Below are 20,409 nucleotides of genomic sequence, written 5' to 3'. Positions count from 1 at the left end.
TGACACCACTGCTTAAAAAGCCTTCTCTCAACCCCGCCCAGGTTGATAACTACAGACCGGTCTCACTACTGCCTTTTCTTTCTAAAACATTAGAAAGAGCAGCTCTCAATCAAGTCTCTGGATTCCTCACCCAAAATGACCTCCTGGACCAGAACCAATCTGGTTTCAAGAAAGGGCACTCTACTGAGACGGCTCTGTTGTCTGTGACAGAAGCGTTAAAAACTGCCAGAGCTGCAGGACAGTCCTCAGTGCTCATTCTGCTGGACCTCTCGGCTGCTTTCGACACAGTCAACCATGACTTCCTCCTAACTATACTCTCGAACATGGGGATCTCAGACAATGCGCTGTCATGGTTCAGATCGTACCTCACTGGGCGCTCGTTCAGGGTGTCATGGCAAGGACGGCTGTCCCCAGCCCACTCGTTACCCACTGGGGTTCCCCAGGGTTCGGTACTGGGACCTCTTCTCTTCTCAATATACACCACCTCTCTAGGTCGGGTTATCCGCTCACATGGTTTTTCCTACCATTGCTTTGCTGATGACACCCAGCTATACCTGTCGTTCTCACCTGAAGATCACTCAATCTCTGCACGGATATCGCAGTGTCTCTCAGACATATCCGCATGGATGAAGGAACATCACCTCCAACTAAACCTCTCAAAGACTGAACTTCTGGTCATACCAGCAAAACCATCTATTCAACACAACTTTGCCATAACCATCGACTCTCTCTCTCTCTCACCGACAAAGGTTGCTAGGAACCTGGGTGTTCTGGTTGATGACCAACTCTCCTTCACGCACCATGTGGCCTCAGTTGCTCGATCCTGCCGCTTTGCGCTTTACAACATCGGAAAAATTCGACCGTTTCTGACGCAACAGGCCACCCAACTCCTGGTACAAGCTGTGGTAATCTCACGCCTCGACTACTGCAATGCCCTGCTAACTGGCCTCCCGGCCTGTGTAGTAAAACCACTCCAGATGATCCAGAACGCAGCAGCACGTCTGGTCTTCAACCAGCCAAAACGGGCACATGTCACTCCGCTGCTCATTGAGCTCCATTGGCTACCAGTTGATGCTCGCATCAAATTCAAAGTGCTTACAATCGCCTACAAGATGATGACAGAACAGCTCCTTCCTACCTGCACTCACTCCTGAAGACTTACGCCACCTCCCGGCCGCTGCGCTCCTCCAATGAACGTCGCCTCGCTTTACCAAACAAACATTCACACAAAGCAATCCAGACTGTTCTCATACAGAGTTCCCCAATGGTGGAACAAACTACCTTCCACTACCAGATCAGGAGAATCTCTCGCTATCTTTAATAAACTCCTGAAGACAGAGCTCTTCAAAGAGCACTTACTCTCCTAACACCTCTAACTAACTACCTTCTACTACCAGATCAGGAGAATCTCTCACTATCTTTAATAAACTCCTGAAGACAGAGCTCTTCAAAGAGCACTTACTCTCCTAACACCTCTAACTAACTACCTTCCACTACCAGATCAGGAGAATCTCTCACTATCTTTAATAAACTCCTGAAGACAGAGCTCTTCAAAGAGCACTTACTCTCCTAACACCTCTAACTAACTACCTTCTACTACCAGATCAGGAGAATCTCTCACTATCTTTAATAAACTCCTGAAGACAGAGCTCTTCAAAGAGCACTTACTCTCCTAACACCTCTAACTAACTACCTTCTACTACCAGATCAGGAGAATCTCTCACTATCTTTAATAAACTCCTGAAGACAGAGCTCTTCAAAGATCACTTACTCTCCTAACACCTCTAACACACTAACTACTTCTAACCTCATCTCCTTCTTCCTCTTCTCTACTCCTCTATCCCATTATTTCCCAAGTCAAGTCAAGAGGCTTTTATTGTCATTACATCTGAGTACAGGTACACAGTGTGATGAAATTACGTTCCTCCGGAACCATGGTGCAACATAGAACAACAAGCAATAGACAACATAAAGTGCAGGAGTGAAGACAGTGCAACATAATTATAAAATTATAACACTAAATAACAATAAATACAATAAATACAAAAGACAAGACAATTTAAAGACAGGACAGTGCAGTACCCTCTGACCTCCTTAAGGCCCTATCTATAGATGCTTTATATACTTAACCTCTTCTATTATTTGCACTTCAATATTGTAAGTCGCTTTGGACAAAAGCGTCTGCCAAATGTAATGTAATGTAATGTAATGTAATGTAATGTAATGTAATGTAATATCCAGGATTAAAGTAAAATAAATGATACTGGACAGATATAATCTGTCTCTAGTAGATATATAATGGGAAATGAGAACAGTGTGAATTTTTCTTTTCCTTAAAACACCTAAAAAGTAGAACCCTGATGTGATAATTAGGGGTTAGTGTTATGGCACGATATTTCAGGGTATAATATCGTTCAAGATATAAAAAAAGTGTTGGCGATATTAACGCGTACGATATGATATGGCACACACCTATTCCAAACAAATGGGGGATTGGGGATGAGCTGGAGCTTCACAGCATGAAGGAAAAGCAGCAGCTATTGTTCAGCACCTCCAGGAACTCCTTCCTTCAAGACGCTGAGAAAACTATTCCAGCTGAGATTAAAATACCAATACCAATGTGCAAATCTGTCCTCAAAGCTAAATGTGGTACTTAGAAGAAACTAAAGTATAAAACATATTTTGGGCTGTTAAACACTTTTTGTTTGACGGGTCACGTGATTTATGAATGTGAATATTCAAGATCTGAGCAGGAAAGTTTGTAATGTGGACACAGAGCCTACAGAGCGGATGGTAATTTCAATAAGGTTTGAAAAACACACCAACAATACAACAGAAGAGAGACCAAAAATCTACTCAAAACGTCAAAAAAATTGTGAGCAACAATATATTTGTAACATAAGTGACTGTACTGAACAAACAATAACAAAAGTACCTTTTTGGGTCGGCCTGGTGGTCTACATTTCCTTGTTCAGAATCAAGGTTGACTAATCGAGTGGGGAATGTATAACCATCTCCCAAACTTCATAAAAAAAGAGAGAAAAAGAGAGAAAAAGAATGATTAGTGCAGTTTACAATTTATTAATGTTGAAAAGAGGGATTTAAATCAACACTACTTTAAATCTGCTGTAGTGCAGGAGAGAGTTGCAGTAGTGTGACTCTGATAGAGGTAGTTAGACACAGAGAGTCGGACGTCAACAGGGGGGTGATATTGATGCAGAAATTACCACAGTAAAAGTTTTTTAAAGGTTAGAAAATGATTATAAAATAATTAAGCAGCACTTTTATGTTTTATTACTTCAAAGAAACACATTTCAGCTATTAATGAAAAAAAAATATATGGTTTAGGGTTTATATTGCCTCCTAAAGTACTTCTCCCTATAAGGAAAACTATTAAAAACTTCCTCAGAATAGAAGAGATGAATTGTATTTTGGATCAAAACGAGGTAAAATTCAAGGTTAAATATAAATTCTGCTAATATTTTCACCAAAAACGTATTTAAGTATCCAACAAGTTCTTAAAAAGAACAACATTTGGCATGTACACATGTTTCTGATTTCAATTTTTTGTTTGTAATGTTTAAGATAATGTAGGTACATTGATTAAACCTTTAGGACCCTAAACATTTAGCTGTACAGTAAAACATGCACTGTATCAAAACCCTGATCAATAGGAAGAATACGCGATTAATCGAAAAAATCATCTGCAGATTAATCAACTACTGGAATACTCATTAGTTGCAGCTGTAGTGAAGTGATACCAGGCTAACAGCATCCAGTCTGAGATTTTATTTGCTGTGTGCATCAGTATGAAGATCAGTGGGAGATTTAACACTACATAACAGGAGAAAACAACTGATGTTTTTAACCTGTAGACACTAGACAGGTATGAAACAGCAAAAATGTCGTTTATCAATATTTAAAATGAGAGTTTATTTTAAACTAATAATTTTCTATAATACACTTCGGACTGATATTTACAGATAATCTAATTATTGTTAATAATACTAATAAAATAAATGTAAACAGTAAAAGGAATTATGGATATTTATAGATCATTTTTCTTACCTGGTGTAAATAGGTAAGCACCAGTATCTCTTTTGGTCTCCAAAAACCTGGGTGAGATTCTTGTAGAAGCCCACAGTAAAGCCGTTTTTATCAGGGCCGTTTCTGAACACCGGCGCTCTGAAGGCCTCTGTCAGGAGAGAGGAAACTTTAATTTCACTCACAGGAGTAAAAGTTCTGTAGAGTTTTAAACATATTTGGCCAACCATGAGTTATTTTAAACTAGTGCTGGGTGATATGGGAAAAATCATATATCACGATATGGAGGTTTTTTTATATCACGATAACGATATATATCATGATATACCACATTTAAGTATGTTTTCAGTTATTTTTTGGAAAAATATGACTAAATAATATAATTGCTTACTTTTTTCCAACTTTATTTCAAAGTGGCATTAAACCCAACTTTCACAAATTAGAATTTTACCTTTACTGCAGCAATATATATGTATACAGTTGTGGTCAAAAGTTTACATACACTTGTAAAAAAAACAAAATGTTATGGCTGTCTTGAGTTTTCAATAAGTTCTACAACTCTTATTTTTCTGTGATAGAGTGATCGGAACACATACATGTTTGTCACAAAAAACAGTCATAAAATTTGGTTCTTTCATAAATTTATTATGGGTCTGCTGAAAATGTCACCAAATCTGCTGGGTCAAAAATATACATACAGCAACATTAGTATTTGGTTACATGTCCCTTGGCCATTTTCACGGCAACTAGGTGCTTTTGGTAGCCATCCACAAGCTCCTGGCAAGCTTCAGGTCGAATGTTTGACCACTCTTCTTGACAGAATTGGTGCAGTTCAGCTAAATGTGATGGTTTTCTTGCATGAACCCGTTTCTTTAGCACTGTCCACATGTTCTCAATGGGGTTTAAGTCAGGACTTTGGGAAGGCCATTCTAAAACCTTAATTCTAGCCTGGTTTAGCCATTCCTTTACCACTTTTGATGTGTGTTTTGGGTCATTGTCTTGTTGGAACACCCAACTGCGCCCAAGACCCAACCTTCGGGCTGATGGTTTTAAGTTTTCCTGCAGAATTTGGAGGTAATCCTCCTTCTTCATTATCCCATTTACTTTCTGCAAAGAACCAGTTCCACTGGCAGCAAAACATCCCCAGAGCATAATACTACCACCACCATGCTTGACAGTAGGCATGGTGTTCCTGGGATTAAAGGCCTCACCTTTTCTCCTCCAAACATATTGCTGGGCCAAACAGCTCAATTTTTGTTTCGTCTGACCAGAGAACTTTCCTCCAGAAGGTTTTATCTTTGTCCATGTGATCAGCAGCAAACTTCAGCCGAGTCTTAAGGTGCCTTTTCTGGAGCAAGGGCTTCTTTCTTGCACGGCAGCCTCTCAGTCCATGGCGATGTAAAACACGCTTGACTGTGGAGACTGACACCTGTGTTCCATCAGCTTCCAAATCCTTGCAGACCTGCTTCTTGGTGATTCTTGGTTGACTCTTGACCATCCTGACCAATCTCCTCTCGGCAGCATGTGATAGCTTGCGTTTTCTTCCTGATCGTGGCAGTGACACAACTGTTCCATGCACTTTATACTTGCGTATAATTGTCTGCACAGTTGCTCTTGGGACCTGTAGCTGCTTTGAAATGGCTCCAAGTGACTTCCCTGACTTGTTCAAGTCAATAATTCGCTTTTTCAGATCCACACTGAGTTCCTTTGACTTTCCCATTGTAGCTTTTGTAGCTGAGTCTAATCACTGGGTCAAATGAGCCCTATTTAAATGGGCTCATGAGAAGTCAACAGCTGTAGTCAATCAGAATCACTTACAAGAAGTGAAGAGGCCATGACATGAAGCTAATTTGATTGACACAACTCGCTACATCACCAAAATTGACAAATTTTGTTGCTGTATGTATATTTTTGACCCAGCAGATTTGGTGACATTTTCAGCAGACCCATAATAAATTTATGAAAGAACCAAATTTTATGACTGTTTTTTGTGACAAACATGTATGTGTTCCGATCACTCTATCACAGAAAAATAAGAGTTGTAGAACTTATTGAAAACTCAAGACAGCCATAACATTATGTTTTTTTACAAGTGTATGTAAACTTTTGACCACAACTGTATATATATCAAATGAAAATAGATGAGGTAGATGCAGTAGCAAATTTTTTATATATTTTTTAAATTATACAGGTATTTAAATGGAGTTATCAAAATAAACTCAATTAACAAATTTTAAAGTGTCCGTCAAATAACGTAAAGCAGCTTCATGTCACAAAACCACATTATGAAGCTTTTCTTTTTGTGAAGATTACTTTATTATCACTTATATAAACCGAGTTTATGCAAAGTGACCACGCCAATACATTTCATCATAGCCTACTTTATATATTAGCATGAATAATTGATGAAATTACTGTAGAAACGATAGGGAGGATAGAAGGTAAGTAGCACGATAAACACTTTTCACAATATCGTCTTTAGAATATTTATCCTCATATCACACAGCACTATTTTAAACTGTAGGCACAGTATTTCAGACTTTGTACTCTTATAAAACCTTCCTGGATCCTGGATTTCATACAGAGCACAGTCATTGTTGTATGTTCTGCTCTCTTAACCTTAACAGCTTTCTTATCAGACCAAAACACCAGTCTTATCAGAAAGGCTGGTACGTCATAGCCGTAATGAAGGTAACCCAACTTTACCCTGTTTACACATGACCATTTCAATCCTCATAAATATCAGAATTATATATAACACTGGAAGTGTAAATTAAAACAGATATAAATCTGAAACTCCTGGTTTTAGAGCACAATAATTGATTGTGGTGACGGACAGTTCTGGTGGAAACAGGAGAGTTGAGGTGCACATTGAATTCTGCGTGATTTGATCAGCCGTGGTTTTATGTTTTTTGGATATAATCCGGGTTAGCACCCGAACATCCCTTTCAGACAGCTTCCTCTTACAGCGTCCACAGTTAATCCTGTTGGATGTGGTTGGTTCTTCTTGGTGGTATGCTGACATTACCCTGGATACCGTGGCTCTTGATGCATCACAAAGACTTGCTGTCTTGGTCACAGATGCTCCAGCAAGACGTGCACCAACAATTTGTCCTCTTTTGAACTCTGGTATGTCTCCCATAATGTTGTGTGCATTGTAATATTTAGAGTAGAACTGTGCTCTTACCCTGCTAATTGAACCTTCACACTCTGCTCTTACTGGTGCAATGTGCAATTAATGAAGATTGAACACCAGGCTGCTCCAATTTAGCCATGAAACCTAAAATCCCACACTAAAATGACGACAGGTGTTTCAGTTTCATTAATCCTCTGGTTTCTAAAAATAGGAAAATGATGAAAATGAAGAATTTAACTGTTAACAGGTGAGTTTATTGAGGTGGGTTACCTATAGTCGTCCTGTTCTTGGCGATGAGCCAGATGTGGTAGGTGAACAGGGACATGATGCTGACGAAGAACATGGCTGCCACGAAGAAGAGGAACAGCACGTGGAACTTGGCGTGAGTGTCTATCTGATTCTGGTCAGAAAAAGAACAAATGACATTTTCAGAAATGGAATTTTACAGTTTAATAGCAGGTTGTATAGAGATCTATATCTCGTTCTGACGTTAACAGCTTCTCAAAATCTTGTTTAAAAGGAGCCGAAATAAAGATGGCATTTGGTCCTCCAGCGCTGCTCCTACAGAGCATCCAAAAAGTATTCACAGCGCTTCACTTTTTCCACATTTCATTTCATTACGTCACAGCCATTACAAATTGTATTATATTTAGGGGTGAAACGATTACTCGAGTAATCTGAGTTACTCAATGTAAAAAATTGATCAATTAATTTTCTGTGCCTCGAGGAATCGTTTAATAAATTTTAAAACTCAAAGCACGGAATTTAACATGGACTTTTAATGTGAAACAGCGCTTAGCATTACGTCACCCAGGCACAGGAAGCAGGAAGTGGAGGAGGCGGAGGTTTTTGGAGCGGTAAGCAGGTAAATTTAACTTCTCCGAATTTAATTTCCGAAAACGTACAAGAAAAAGAGAATCCGCTGACTTGCTTGCAGCGAGTTTATCCAACACTGGCAGATCTGCCTTTTCTCTGCTGTTAAAAAGCTAAGATGCACAACATAGTCAAAGTTTATGCCTTTATTATTGATTAGTGCCCTATATTTAATACTTACAAGAAATCCTAAGTTTAAATAATTCAACTTAATTTATTAAATTATTAATTATTAAGTTATTGCCTGTGGTATTTATGTCTATTTTGTGTTTTATTTATTTCTATTTGTGTTTGAAATGTGGAAATGTATGTTGCGAATTTAAAAATTAAACCAACTGGTTATTCATTATTAAGTGAAATCTCTTATTTTATGTTTTATCCGATTACTCGATTAATTGAATCGATTTTCAGTATGATTACTAAAATAATCGATAGCTGCAGCCCTACTTATATTAATCTCTTTCCTCAAAATTCTACACAAAATACCCCATTATGACCATGTGAAAAACGTTTTCTTGACAGTTTTGAAAATGTATTAAAATAAAAAACAAAGAGAACTTTTTTCACATGGTCATAATGGGGTATTTTGTGTAGAATTTTGAGGAAAGAGATTAATTTAATACAATGTGGAATAAGGCTGTATGTTCCGGATGCTCTGTAAATGCGTCTACAATCTGATAAGCATACAGGAAGCTAAACAGACATTTAAAGAGGAGACATGAGATTTCTGCTCATACCAGCAGAGCTCAGTCTTATTATATCCTAAATATAATAATTAACTACAGTGTGGTTCTTCTTAGTTAGGTTTAATTTATGTAACTCACTGTTGAGTAATTGTAATTGTAGTTGTAAACATTTGGAAACGCAGGTCAGCTGAACCACCGAAAGGTTAAACAAACAATAGCTATAAATAAGACTGAGGCTAACTGCAGCTCTGACGTCTTTCCTTCAGGGAAATGGGACTAATTCAGACTACAGACACACAAACACACATTTACACACATTTACACAGTTACACAAACACTACAACAGCACCCACAGCCACGACAACGAGTTCTAATCACACAAGCAAAGCAAGCATGCAGAGTTTTACCTCTGGACAATGCTCTATTGCTCTTCTCCTGCAAAGCTTTAGGCAGAACGTTAGAGACAGGGACAGAATGTTAGAAACAGAGACAAGATCCTGCTCACACACACACACACACACACTCACATATATACATACACACACACACATCAGCTTGCAAACACACATATCCACAGTGTGAACAACAATGGCCTTTGTTACTTTAAGATTTTTCACATATGGGTCGAGAACAATGCTCCCACACACGCTGCTCAACAAGGTCTGAGTTTTTGAGCTGCACATCAAATCTGAGGCTCAGCTGAATTATTCTGTTAACACTCTCATATACTGATTACCAGAGGTGGAAAAAGTACTGAAAAACTGTAATTAAGTACAGTAATTAATTACTTTGCTAAAAATCTACTCAAGTAAAAGTTAAAAAGTACTCAATTTAAAATGTACTTTGAGTAAAAGTTACATAGTTACTTTTAATTATTTGATGTAAAAAAGTAAAAACAAAATCATAAATTAAATTGTTTTAATGAACTATTATTCCACATAATAATTTGGATCTTTCAGGCAGTATTTGTTCAGACCCCCCATAAAAAAAAATCAAGAACAAGTGGTATCGGTTTCTATCATCCATTTTTTTTCTTCACTGTTAAAAAGTTATGGTCATATAGGTGACTATAAACTGTAGTTTTATAGTTTTACAGTTCATTATTGTTTTTTAACTTGTCATTGCTCTGCTTTAACTGATATTTACATGTTATTTTTTAACATTTAAGCAGATTAATGTTTAATGATAAAATACTCACCACCACATGCTTTCTCAGGTTTGATGTGGAAGTTTTGAAAGCTGCAGCTCTGTCCGGCGGGACACATTTTGTATTGCATGAGGACGTTACTGCCTCGTTATTCCACACGCGAGCATTCGTGCCAATTATATTATTTATTATTCAGACCATTTTTTTCCCCAGCATTTTATTCTTTACTCAGTAACAGGGAGTTTTCCAATGTAGCAAAGTAAATTACTTGTGTACTTGAGTAAAAGTAAAATAACCTATTTTAAAACTACTTAAAAAATTACAAATTACTCATAAAATCTACTCAATTACAATAACTTGAGTAAATGTAATTTATCACTTTCCAACTCTGCTGGTTACTCATATATAGGCATCTGCTCATTACTGTATGTGTGAATTTACTCACTGTCCAGAATTTGATGAAATACTGCAATACGGTGGACGCAATAAAAACACAGTACAGCATGGAGTACGCCAGGAACAGCACAAAGAACTTGTAGTTTGAGAAACCCACACAGTTATTGACCCTGAGAGAGAGAGAAAGAGAGAGAGAGAAAACCGTGAAGTACAAAGCAAAAACTCTGGCTTTAATTTATCCCGTTAAATAAGATATTCTGCTGCAGCACAGTAGATTCCACTCAGCTGTTCTCTCTATTACCAGTGGCTGCTGCACATTGCGCTTACAGCATACCTTCAGATATATTAATGACAACATTTGTAAACTCTGTTTATTTGTGGTGGGATTACAGACTGACATGAGGTTTTGTGATCAAAATGATTTAATAAATTAGAGATCAGGTTTGCTTGTGGGATCTGTATAATTTGTGAAGGAAGCAGCAGGCAGGATCAAATTTGCAGTTTTGTGGTCAAAAAAGCCAAACAGCCAACAGGCAGTGGGCTCCAGAGGGCGGCACTGTCCTTTCTGGAAGCTTAAAGAGGCAGAATTAAAAGGGCAGTTAAATTAATATCTGCTTGCAAAAGTGTTAAGAATTAAGAAAGTTTTGAGATATGGACCACACCTCAATTACCTGAGCTCCTCCCCCTAATTTTATATATATACACCTCTCAGTCTCTCCTTACCTCACCTTACCTCATCTCAAGCCGTACTGAACTGTGCCCCAAGAAACATAAATCTCAGTTCAGAGAAGAAAATAAGCTGCATTAAATATGTTTTTACAAAATGACTACAAATAAAACTACAACTTCATTCAGTTTCTGCCTGAAGACTTTAAATCAGGAAGTTAAAGACAAGAATGTTTAAATCTTAACGCTGGTATATCTGCATAAAACCTAGCGGTAACACTTTATTTGAAGGAACACAAATTAGGCGCTTATTAATGTCTTATTATTTGCTTAATAAAGCCTTAATTACGCATTTGTAAATTATTTATTCACTACTTATTATTAGGCTTTATTCTGTGTTATTAAGTGTTATTGGTGCTTAATTAGGAGTCTGTTATGTGTAAATGATTAATAATGGCTGTATTAGTTCTTATAGAGCACAATAAACAGTTATTATAGTTAGCACCCTGTTATTAATCAGATTATTAAGCATTATTAACTATTAGCTAATTCTACATGTTAGTAGTGTTATTATAATTGGCAGCAGTTTGAGTTTATCTATGTGAGTTTGGTAAGGTTATGGCTGTGCTGGAGTTTATTATAAGAGTTAATAAGGGGTTAATAAGCCACTAATAGACCAAGATGTGCACCATATTCTAAAGTGAGCTTCTGTTCATCACTAATTAGACACTAAAAAGAACTGAATAAATATTTAATCAATCACAGACCCCTAATTAAGCACCAATAACACCTTATAGCACAGAATAAAGCCTAATAATAAGTAGTGAATAAATCATTTACAAATGTCTAATTAAGGCTTTATTAAGTAAATAATAATAAGACATTAATAAGCGCCTAATTTGTGATCCTTAAAATAAAGTGTTACCAACCCAGCCTGCGTCACTACGGGGCATTCAGACGGTTTGATATGATTAAGGTGGGAAGGTTTGGGCAGTGGTGGCTTTAGCTTACAGACTTTAAGTCCATACAGATCTTAAATTATAAATTGTATTCACAGACGAAGAACATCTGTAGCTGTTTAACTGCACTTTAAACACCCTGCTTCCTGTTTGAGCCACCAACGAGTGATTAGAGGCTCAATTACATTATGCAGACTTCTCAGATATCAGGACATTAAAGGCGGATATTGTAATAATGATTAACAAACTATATGACCCTGTTCTATTTATGCGATATACAGTCATATGAAAAAGTTTGGTTCACTTCCATTTCCTTACTATGTTCCTCACAGTGGAAACTGACAGGTTAAATCTCCCCTTATCCTTATATCCTTCCCCTGAACAACTATGTTGAACAATCTTTGTTTTTAGATCATTTGAGAGTTGTTTTGATGAGCCCATGATGCCACTCTTCAGAGGAGATTTAAGTAGGAGAACAACTTGCAATTGGCCACCTTAAATACCTTTTCTCATGATTGGATACACCTGGCTATGAAGTTCAAAGCTCAATGAGGTTACCAAACCAATGTTGTGCTTCAGTAAGTCAGTAAAAAGTAATTAGGAGTATTCAAATCAATAAAATGATAAGGGTGCCCATACTTTTGTTTATTTAGTACAATAAACCAAATTTCAATCCTGAAATATTACTGTGTCCATCAGTTATTAGATATATCAAACTGAAATGGCTGTTCAAACACCCAAATATTTACAACTAAAAATGATTAAAATTAATAGGGGTGCCCAAACTTTATCATATGACTGTACTATATGACCTACAAACTTTTTATTTTAGTGCAATCTTTAAAATGTTACATACCAGGGGCAGTGATGATCCATTTTTAGAACACACCTGAAATGTGGAGTAAATAACAGAATCAGAAGGAAGGAAGAAATGATATTTGCATGTTATACTGGCGTTATACAGAATACTGAATAATTCTGAATAAAGGGGAATTTGCTTACTGGTCACAGGTAGAGCAGTGATGACATCTGTCCGGTTTGATCAGCTGACAGCAGTCACAGTAGCGGATTGCTGTGAAACCAACAACAACAACAAATGCTAAACAACTAAGCAGCACATTACATTACATTACATTACATTTGGCAGATGCTTTTGTCCAAAGCGACTTACAGCAGTGAAGTACAAAATAAATAGAAGTTAAAGGTAAAAACATCTTTATACAGGCCCTAAAGGAGGTTAAAGGGAAATAATAGGATAGAGGAGTGAAGGAGGGGAAGAAGGAAATGAGGTTAGAAGTAGTTAGTGTGTTAGAGGTGTTAGGAGAGTAAGTGCTCTTTGAAGAGCTCAGTCTTCAGGAGTTTATTAAAGATAGTGAGAGATTCTCCTGATCTGGTAGTAGAAGGTAGTTAGTTAGAGGTGTTAGGAGAGTAAGTGCTCTTTGAAGAGCTCTGTCTTCAGGAGTTTATTAAAGATAGTGAGAGATTCTCCTGATCTGGTAGTAGAAGGTAGTTAGTTAGAGGTGTTAGGAGAGTAAGAGCTCTTTGAAGAGCTCTGTCTTCAGGAGTTTATTAAAGATAGTGAGAGATTCTCCTGATCTGGTAGTAGAAGGTAGTTAGTTAGAGGTGTTAGGAGAGTAAGTGCTCTTTGAAGAGCTCTGTCTTCAGGAGTTTATTAAAGATAGTGAGAGATTCTCCTGATCTGGTAGTAGAAGGTAGTTAGTTAGAGGTGTTAGGAGAGTAAGAGCTCTTTGAAGAGCTCTGTCTTCAGGAGTTTATTAAAGATAGTGAGAGATTCTCCTGATCTGGTAGTAGAAGGTAGTTAGTTAGAGGTGTTAGGAGAGTAAGAGCTCTTTGAAGAGCTCTGTCTTCAGGAGTTTATTAAAGATAGTGAGAGATTCTCCTGATCTGGTAGTAGAAGGTAGTTAGTTAGAGGTGTTAGGAGAGTAAGAGCTCTTTGAAGAGCTCTGTCTTCAGGAGTTTATTAAAGATAGTGAGAGATTCTCCTGATCTGGTAGTAGAAGGTAGTTAGTTAGAGGTGTTAGGAGAGTAAGAGCTCTTTGAAGAGCTCTGTCTTCAGGAGTTTATTAAAGATAGTGAGAGATTCTCCTGATCTGGTAGTAGAAGGTAGTTAGTTAGAGGTGTTAGGAGAGTAAGAGCTCTTTGAAGAGCTCTGTCTTCAGGAGTTTATTAAAGATAGTGAGAGATTCTCCTGATCTGGTAGTGGAAGGTAGTTTGTTCCACCATTGGGGAACTCTGTATGAGAACAGTCTGGATTGATTTGTGTGAATGTTTGTTTGGTAAAGCGAGGCGACGTTCATTGGAGGAGCGCAGCGGCTGGTAGATAGCGTAAGTCTTCAGGAGTGAGTGCAGGTAAGCAGCACATAGTAATATTTATATACAAGAAATTCCATTGCTATAGGCGCAAGCAGTTTTTTGCCCCCCAACTCTTGTGTTAAGGTTTATAGTGTGTGTGTGGTGCTGCTGACCTCCAGAGCCTGTACGAGTGTAAATGGGTAAATTTCTGGCCACTTTCTTGAGGATCTCCTGCTGGGCTTCCGGCCTCTCCTCCTTTTCATATTGCTCCTTTTCTGCCTTCGGCAAAAAGAACTGGGAAAAATGAGCGAAAACTGTTAAGACTGCAAGACTCACACGTGTGCTTGCATGTGTATACATAATTAAATATTGAACTAAACAAGATCTGTTAAATAATAAATAATTAAATAAATACATAAATACCTCCTTATCATCACGCAAAGAAGTGGAAGAAAGAAGACATGCAAAAAAATTGAAATAAAAAAATAATGAAAAAATATATACCAACCACAAAAACTACAAGCTTCTTTTATGCTCTTCTTACTATTATAATTCACAAGTCTGTAATTATGGTTTTGTGGTATTGTAACTACAGGCTACACACTGACCCGCCTAGCAGTGCCCTGCCCACTGCTTGGCAGTTGAAGTCGACTAATAACAAGCAGTAAATCTACATTAAATTTCTACAGAACTCTACAGAACAGAACTCTACAGTGCGCCTGGTAATATTCCATTTACTTTTGTAGACTGGATCTTTTTGATTGGTCTAACCCAATGAGTGTGTAGTTAAAGGCTATCATCCTGTAAAACAGAGACCTGAACAAATTAGGGCTGTGTTTGGCAATATGATGCAGGGATTGTACTGTATTATTATAGTACATAAACACACACCTTCATATGCATTAAGTCTCTTCATCATGTATATATTTAAACTATTTAAGTAGTCAGAACAGCAGGATTACAGGGTGTCAGTGGTCGGGGTTAAAGGGTCAGTTTCCTGGACAGGGACAGGCTAGTCATAGACTATATCTTTTTTTTATGTTTCAATTTTGTTAATGGAAAAAAATCTCAATTCAAAATGACATGTGGCCCAAGACTAGGCTGAATCCCTGTCTGGGCATCTGCCCCAAAATAAACAACTGTATGTGATCAAGCTTTACATAAATATAATATAAAAATATTTATATATATATATATATATATCTATTGAAAGGAAAATGTAGTCTACAACTAGGCTTAATACTCATATGGAATTCAGACACTATATACCTCATGAACAGCTCGAAAGTTGTGTTAAACATGGCTTCTAATAATATAGAAACAGAAAATAATAAGAAGAGTGGTAAAAACACTGTACCTCCTTTGAAGGATTGCTGGGCTTGGAAATGATAGTTTTCCAGTATGACCACATAAACATTACAAAGCAAACATGAAAGACTACCAGATAAATAACTGGAAATAAAAAAGAAAAAAGAAGATTAATGTTCCATTTGTTTCAGACTGTATTGTATTATATTATACTGTAACTGCAACATCATCCATCCTTAACAAGCAGTAATGAAAGAGGCAGCAATCCATTACAGGTAGGGGTGTCACGATTCTCTAAATCCTCCATTCGATTTTATTTCTGATTTTAGGGTCACGATTCGATTCGATTCTCGATTTTTTTTCTTTTTTTTACAGCAGAGAGGCCTATACCAGTTTTAGATTAGTCTATGGTCAGTCATTGGTTTGATTAATCAAATTTACAATATCTTATTTCAAAAGGTGGGCTTGATATAAGTGATGCAAAGTGATACAAGTGATCTGTAATACACCACATTAGGCACTAATGGTCAAATTTAAATAATTTAATTAAGATATATATGTAATGCCATCTAGTGGCTTTTTTTGGTAGCAGCAGTGTGCACTATTAAAACAGCAATGTGCAACATAACAAAATAAATAATAAAAAAAATACAGGAACAGTCATGTACAAAATAATAGAACAATTAGAGCCTTAACAAACTGAACTCTATCCTACTATAACAGTTAAACATGAAAAATAAGACTTTAAGACTTTTTCGGTCCCTGAGAATGAGAAGTTTTTTCTTTAATAAAGATATATTATTAACTTTATCTGAGAGAAAGATGCTCCTTAAGGTACAAAAACTATTAACATGTTTGAGTCTAGACAAAACAGCTGTTATTTTTATATTTTCTTTAAGTTTTTCTTTAAGAAGATGAGAATGTCCACATTCTCTGGAGAAAGTTTTGTGTAGCTTAGAGGGAGGGATCGTCCATCCTCTTTTTGACTTCGAGGCTCGAGACCATGACATAATTTCCATCGATTTCGATGAAATATGGAAATCGTGACACCCCTAATTATAGGCAAAAGAGAGGCAAAGAGATCCTTGTTGTGTTTTACAAAAGCAGACCCTCTCCTACCTTGCTCTTCAGGGTTAGGGATTGTGTCTGGAGGAGAGAGAGAGAGAGAGACACTTGTTAAGAATGTGTTCCATTGATTAAGTTAGAATCCTCTACAATTCAGAGGCAGCTGCTGAGTGCCTCTCACCTCCTCTCCCCAGTAAAACCAGTGCACAGGGAGGCTGGCACTGCCATCTGGCATGGAGAAAGCCTGCCTTGTGTAAGGGAATACCTCTAGAATGAGGAGTACTGAATGGCAGGTCCTTTAATTCATATGAATAAATGTACAGCACTAAATCGCTGCACTGTACTGTGAGATTATTCATTAACCAGCGTTTACTCGCCTGTGTGCCTTTATTTTATACTTCTAGATCAAGGAAATTGTTAAAAGCTTTGCACTTTGATCTGATCTGCTATTCCAGTATAATTGGAACAAATGACAGGAGGAAGCAGACAGTTACCAGCAGTGTTTACTGCACATGGGAAGTAGAAGGCATCCTGGGGCATTAACGTTTGAGTGACTCACAGGAAATCCTCATGTTCTGAACTTTCACAAAGTGAAAGACTTCAGACTAAAAGCTACAGTTAAATTCACATTTACAGCTGATGTGTGCATAAAAAATTAATCATAATTTAAACATAATCATAATATCATAATAATGAAAGAAGTATAAACACAGCATTCAATTTTTTTACACTTGTTTTGACCTGTTGGACCTAAATATCCACTGAAACATCCGCTTACAGTGAAACAGCTTACATAAAAGATTGACATTTTATTAAAAGATTGGTGAAATAAGAGTGACACTACAGTCTTATTTTCACAAATTAGTTGATTAAGCAAGAGTCTTGTTACAAAAAAATAATAATAGGACATTTAAGCCCTACGTTTAAGTTTACGTTTAACCCACAAGATATTGAGACCAAATTCAAAATTAAATCAGATAAATTCTATGAGAAGTTCATTCATGTTTTTTTTTAATATATTTTATATTTTAAAATCCTGATAGAACACAAAGGACACATAGTTTTATAACCTGTATTTAACATTTTGTTCTAGTTAACTCATATACAGAACATAAAAACCTTTATTTAAAGCATCTGAATGGGGTAAATGACTGGAACAGACCTGTAGAAGCTAAAATACACTTTTAAAAGGAGCGCAAGTTAATCAAATAAAGTCAGACAAAAAGTCACACATTTACACACTGTCTTACACCGCTTTCATAGTTAAAGGGAAAGAAGAGATAAGAGTGCTGTAGGGAACTTACACTACTACTCAGCTTTTAAAGGGTCTGTCACTCATACATCACCATAGGTTTGAATACTTTTAATACTCAGGTATATTTGGACTTACTTCTTTCTTTTCCTTGAGTAAAGGTCTAAAGGGAGGATTTTTTTAGTTTTACTGGAGTAACATTTTACTTTAATTATCTACTTCAAAATGACATGTAGCTCAAGACTAGGCTGAATCCCTGTCTGGGCATCTGCCCCAAAATAAACAACTGTATGTGATCAAGCTTTACTTAAATATAATATCACAGCATTTTAAATATTAAAAGGAAAATGAAGTCTACAACTAAGCTTCATACACATATGGAATTCAGACACTAGATACCTCATGAACAGCTCGAAAGTTGCGTTAAAGGATTGCTGGGCTTGGAAATGATAGTTTTCCAGTATGACCACATAAACATTACGAAGCAAACATGAAAGACTAGCAGAATAACTGGAAATAAGGAGTAACATTTTACTTTTTACTGGTTATCTAACGTTACTTTAACTCAAGTAGCTACATTGTTCGTGTATTTGTCCAACAATATACTATATCTTAATAATCATAGTCTTGGAAATACATATATTTTTCTTTACCTACTGCAGAATACCACACTGTGTGTAAAGTTATAGAGTCTCAGTTATTAAAGCTAAGGCTAAAATACTCTTCATTCTTCATTGTTATATGTGTGTGTGTGTGTGTGTGTGTGTGTGTGTACAAACATTCAAATAAACACAGACATAAATGTTATCACGATATCAAATATTATTGAACTTATTATTAAAGTTTATCCCAGCTAGAATTGTAAAAAAAAAATGGAAATGTCTAAAGAACGCTGAATGAATAGTTAATTACGGGAATGTATTTCAGATTTTTTTAAAGATAATTAAATGAATGGTTACAGTGGTAAAATACTAGATTACTATAACTTAACTTACTATGACTCTGAAAGCAGAGTGGAAGTTCCCGTTAGAGGAGTTTTACCGGTGAGTTCACAGATCTGCTGCTTTTCAACGCAAAAAGCGCAGAATTCAGATTAAACTAAATTAAACAGCGAACACGCTCGGTGTAAACGCGCCGGTTCTTTTACAGGAACAGGTTGGTGTTTGGAATCGAAGCGGATTTAATAAGTAAAGTTAGTCCTGATGTTGAGATATGAGTGTTCTGCCGAATTGTGCTACCTTGTCGAACTGTGCTGCCCTAATGTATATTTAACTGTAAAACTACAAAAGATGCACTATTTTAGGGCATTTACGCAGTGAAATTCCAGTAATAGATGTACGTTATTATGATTATTATGATTTGGATTGGATAAATCATTGTATCATGGCAAAGTTATAGCAAATATAGCTTATTACAAACTGCTTTAGTATTTATTTATGATAATACTTTATAATATAATACAATTTTTAGTTTCCATTTTACTTTGTGCAATGACTAAGCGTTCAGGCTGTTTAATGCACATAAACTTCCCCTAAAACAGATTAATTATAAATAAACATTAAAAAAATACGATAAATAATTAAAGCGTGTAGGTCGGCGCATGCGCAGTAGCGTTGGGAAGCATGTATCGATGGGTATGACAATTCGACAGAACACCGGTACCAGGCAGTAGCTGACACTCCGCACAGCGGCTCCACAGCGGCTCCACCGCCGCCGCTCTCCGCCCGGCTCCCCGCGCCCCTCACCCCGCTCCCCGCTCCCGCTGACCCCGGACCCGCGGGCGCTGGTACTCACAGATGCAGAGCTGCACGACGTAGGCGTAGTAGGACCAGCATACGACCAGGTTAATGAAGATAACAGGGATCCACGATAAGCCCCGCTGACAGCATCTCAACACACGAGAGGGCGCCATCTTTAATCCGGCCGCGGAGAGAGAGAGGGATGGAAAAAAAAAGAGAGAGAGAGAGAGAGAGAGAGAGAGAGAGAGAGGCAGTGACGTCCCTCAGTCCGGCCAGAAACAGCTGAGCCAAACAAAGAGGGGCTTTACCCCGGAAAATTCATTCACCACCAACCAGCGATAAAGAAGATAAAAAACACAGTTTTTATTTTATTAAATAACTAAAACTAAACATTTAAAAACAAACAAACAAAAAAAAAAACAGACGGAAAGCCCTCACTCTAGAATCTATTCACTCACGTTATTTAGGTTAGCTAAATGTGTTTAATTATTTAACTTATATAATATTTATAATGTTTTTAATTTAAATTTATCTTTGTTTTGATTATGTTTGAATCATCATTTTAAAACTAAACATTAAAAAAACAAAAAATAAAACAGACGGAAAGCCCTAACTCATTCAGTCGAGTTATTTAGGTTAGCTAAATGTGTTTAATTATTAAACTTAAATAATACTTCAATTATAATGTCTTGTATTTACTTTTACTTATTTTATTTTATTTTTTAACTTTGTTCTTAAACTAAACTATTTTCTTAAATTACAATTATTCTTTTACATGTTTTTAATTTAAATTTATATTTGTTTTAATTATGTTTGAATCATGTT

The 20,409-nt window shown here is 36.7% G+C and overlaps 1 protein-coding gene across 2 annotated transcripts in view; it reads right to left on the bottom strand.

Moving 5' to 3' along the window:
- zdhhc20a (zinc finger DHHC-type palmitoyltransferase 20a) overlaps positions 1 to 19,781 on the bottom strand; it is a 31,899-nt gene extending 12,118 nt beyond the window's left edge. Inside the window, exons 1-11 of one of the 2 annotated variants that reach the window (XM_049468663.1) lie at positions 19,640 to 19,781; positions 16,648 to 16,674; positions 15,578 to 15,672; positions 14,394 to 14,514; positions 12,910 to 12,979; positions 12,764 to 12,796; positions 10,332 to 10,452; positions 9,147 to 9,182; positions 7,451 to 7,580; positions 4,069 to 4,195; positions 2,936 to 3,022 (exon numbers count right to left, since the gene is read on the bottom strand). In XM_049468663.1, coding sequence (XP_049324620.1) covers positions 2,936 to 3,022; positions 4,069 to 4,195; positions 7,451 to 7,580; positions 9,147 to 9,182; positions 10,332 to 10,452; positions 12,764 to 12,796; positions 12,910 to 12,979; positions 14,394 to 14,514; positions 15,578 to 15,672; positions 16,648 to 16,674; positions 19,640 to 19,757 — 965 coding nt within the window. In that variant the 5' untranslated portion in view covers positions 19,758 to 19,781. The remainder of the gene's footprint in view (positions 1 to 2,935; positions 3,023 to 4,068; positions 4,196 to 7,450; positions 7,581 to 9,146; positions 9,183 to 10,331; positions 10,453 to 12,763; positions 12,797 to 12,909; positions 12,980 to 14,393; positions 14,515 to 15,577; positions 15,673 to 16,647; positions 16,675 to 19,639) is intronic. The other variant, XM_049468664.1, reaches the window with a different exon arrangement.
- Positions 19,782 to 20,409: the final 628 nt, after the last annotated feature.

The sequence above is a fragment of the Astyanax mexicanus genome, chromosome 20 (genome assembly GCF_023375975.1).
Source record: "Astyanax mexicanus isolate ESR-SI-001 chromosome 20, AstMex3_surface, whole genome shotgun sequence".
Classification (NCBI taxonomy): domain Eukaryota; kingdom Metazoa; phylum Chordata; class Actinopteri; order Characiformes; family Acestrorhamphidae; genus Astyanax; species Astyanax mexicanus.
The sequence above is the reverse complement of the archived record's forward strand: the minus strand, read 5'-3'. Positions and strand labels throughout refer to the sequence as shown.